The sequence below is a fragment of the Montipora foliosa genome, chromosome 6, assembly GCF_036669935.1.
Source record: "Montipora foliosa isolate CH-2021 chromosome 6, ASM3666993v2, whole genome shotgun sequence".
NCBI lineage: Eukaryota > Metazoa > Cnidaria > Anthozoa > Scleractinia > Acroporidae > Montipora > Montipora foliosa.
In genome coordinates this window covers 52487925-52490069 of record NC_090874.1, presented here as the reverse complement: position 1 = coordinate 52490069, position 2145 = coordinate 52487925, and the positions used below count along the sequence as shown (strand labels likewise).

The 2145-nt window shown below is 43.8% G+C and overlaps 1 protein-coding gene across 1 annotated transcript; it reads left to right on the top strand.

Annotated features, from left to right (window-relative positions):
• Positions 1–722: 722 nt before the first annotated feature.
• LOC138005740 (uncharacterized) lies at positions 723–1529 on the top strand. Its single transcript, XM_068851924.1, has one exon. The coding sequence runs from the start codon at positions 723–725 to the stop codon at positions 1527–1529; it is 807 nt and encodes a 268-aa protein (XP_068708025.1).
• The last annotated feature ends 616 nt before the right edge of the window (positions 1530–2145 follow it).

The window sequence follows — 2145 nt, the reverse complement described above, 5'->3', positions numbered from 1 at the left end:
GCGATGAAAAGACAGATAGCGATCAGTGTGAGTAGGTTTCCGGTAAACAGTGGTAGTTAATCTTCCGTCTTCCTGGTGGTGAACCATAGTGTCAAGGAAGGCAATTTTTCCCTCCTTTTCGCGTTCAACCGTGAACTTAATGCAGGGTTCAATTGAATTCAGATGTTCGAGAAAAGTCTGAGTACTATCAAATTTCGTGGTTGTACTCACGTCGTCCACGAATCTTTTCCAAAACAGAGGTTGATTGGTGAGAGTAGTTAGTGCTCTTTCTTCAAGGTCTTCCATGACCATATTTGCCATTACGGCGGAAACGGGTGAACCCATAGCTGTCCCATGGATCTGCTGATAATGTTCGTGGCCGTATTGAAAGTTGGTGGTTGACAAGCAGAAATCAAGTAATTTAATAACGTCAGTAACCGATAGGGCCGTCCTTTCTGGTAGATTTTCGTCATTAACCAGGCGGTTGTGAGCAACATTAACAGCTACATCTACCGGAATTGACGTAAACAAAGAGACGACGTCGAAGGAGACAAGCTCGTCGTCACCCTGAAGATTAATGTCAGCAATGCTTCCACAGAACTCAGTGCTATTCTTGACGGTATAGGCGGAGTTGCCTATATCAATTACTTGATTTCTGCTTGTCAACCACCATTTTTCAATACGGCCACGAACATTATCAGCAGATCCATGGGACAGCTATGGGTTCACCCGTTTCCGCCGTAATGGCAAATATGGTCATGGAAGACCTTGAAGAAAGAGCACTAACTACTCTCACCAATCAACCTCTGTTTTGGAAAAGATTCGTGGACGACGTGAGTACAACCACGAAATTTGATAGTACTCAGACTTTTCTCGAACATCTGAATTCAATTGAACCCTGCATTAAGTTCACGGTTGAACGCGAAAAGGAGGGAAAAATTGCCTTCCTTGACACTATGGTTCACCACCAGGAAGACGGAAGATTAACTACCACTGTTTACCGGAAACCTACTCACACTGATCGCTATCTGTCTTTTTCATCGCACCATCCTAGTATGCACAAGCGAGCTGTGGTTAAATCTTTGATGGATCGGGCCGAAAGAATCCCCACAACAAAATCTGATCGAAGTAAGGAAAAGCAACGAGTAATATCGACATTACAGTCCAATGGATACCCCAAGCGCTTTATTTTGGATGCCAGCAAGCCTAAACCACCGCCGAAGGACACAATCAACGCTGCAGAATCCGGGCGGGGCTATAGCACAATTCCATACGTCAGCGGGACCTCTGAGCCAATAAAGAGAGTTTTGGAAAACCACGGCATCAAAGTGGCATTCAAACCCTATCAAACAATGAGCCAGATGTTTCCCAAACCGAAAGACCAAATAGACAAAGAAGAAACTCGTGGCCCTGTTTACGACATTCCTTGCGCTGATTGTAGCAAGAGCTACGTCGGCGAAACTCAAAGAAAATTCTCAACAAGAAAAGGCGAGCACCAGAAGGCTGTCGCACGGAGACAATGCAAAAATCAGCACTTGCAGACCACGTGACAAATACCAATCACGATATCGCATGGGATGAGGCCACAATTCTCAGGACTAATAGTAATTGGCACCAAAGGAAGATTTTGGAAGCTTGGGAGATTAATTGCGCGAGAGACCCTCTCAACCGAGATGACGGGGCGTTACTCCCCAAGGAGTATTTGCACTTGACCCTTGCAAACAAGAAAAAATGACACTTATCTCGAATTTTTAATCAGCGTCTTGCTTATATTTGTGCTTTTGTGTGGTTTTTTCTTTCACTTCCCCTGAAGAAGGTCTGTGTTTGTGACCGAAACGTTGGGAACATTTTTTATTGTAATATATCATCTTTTAAACCACCAGTGTAACCTAGTTTGTATTTTTTCAAATATTTTTTAAATGTGCTCACCTGGTGACAAACCCAGTTTTAATAGTTCTCTCTTGTTTGCATCTAAACGCAGGAATTCCTTCCAATTTTTTTGGTACAGTTGTCAAAGACTGACCACGCCGACGAATACCACGTCCCCTCTTCCTCTGGTCATTGCTTTCAAACTGCTTGGTATATACTCGTCCCATAGGATGTCAAGTCTTTTCACATGCTGCAGCTGGTCCCTAACATATGGAATGAACACCAGGTCTACATACT

Coding starts and splice junctions, on each gene's coding strand:
- LOC138005740 (XM_068851924.1), top strand. CDS start 723: ATGGCAAATATGGTCATGGAAGACCTTGAAGAAAGAGCACTAACTACT.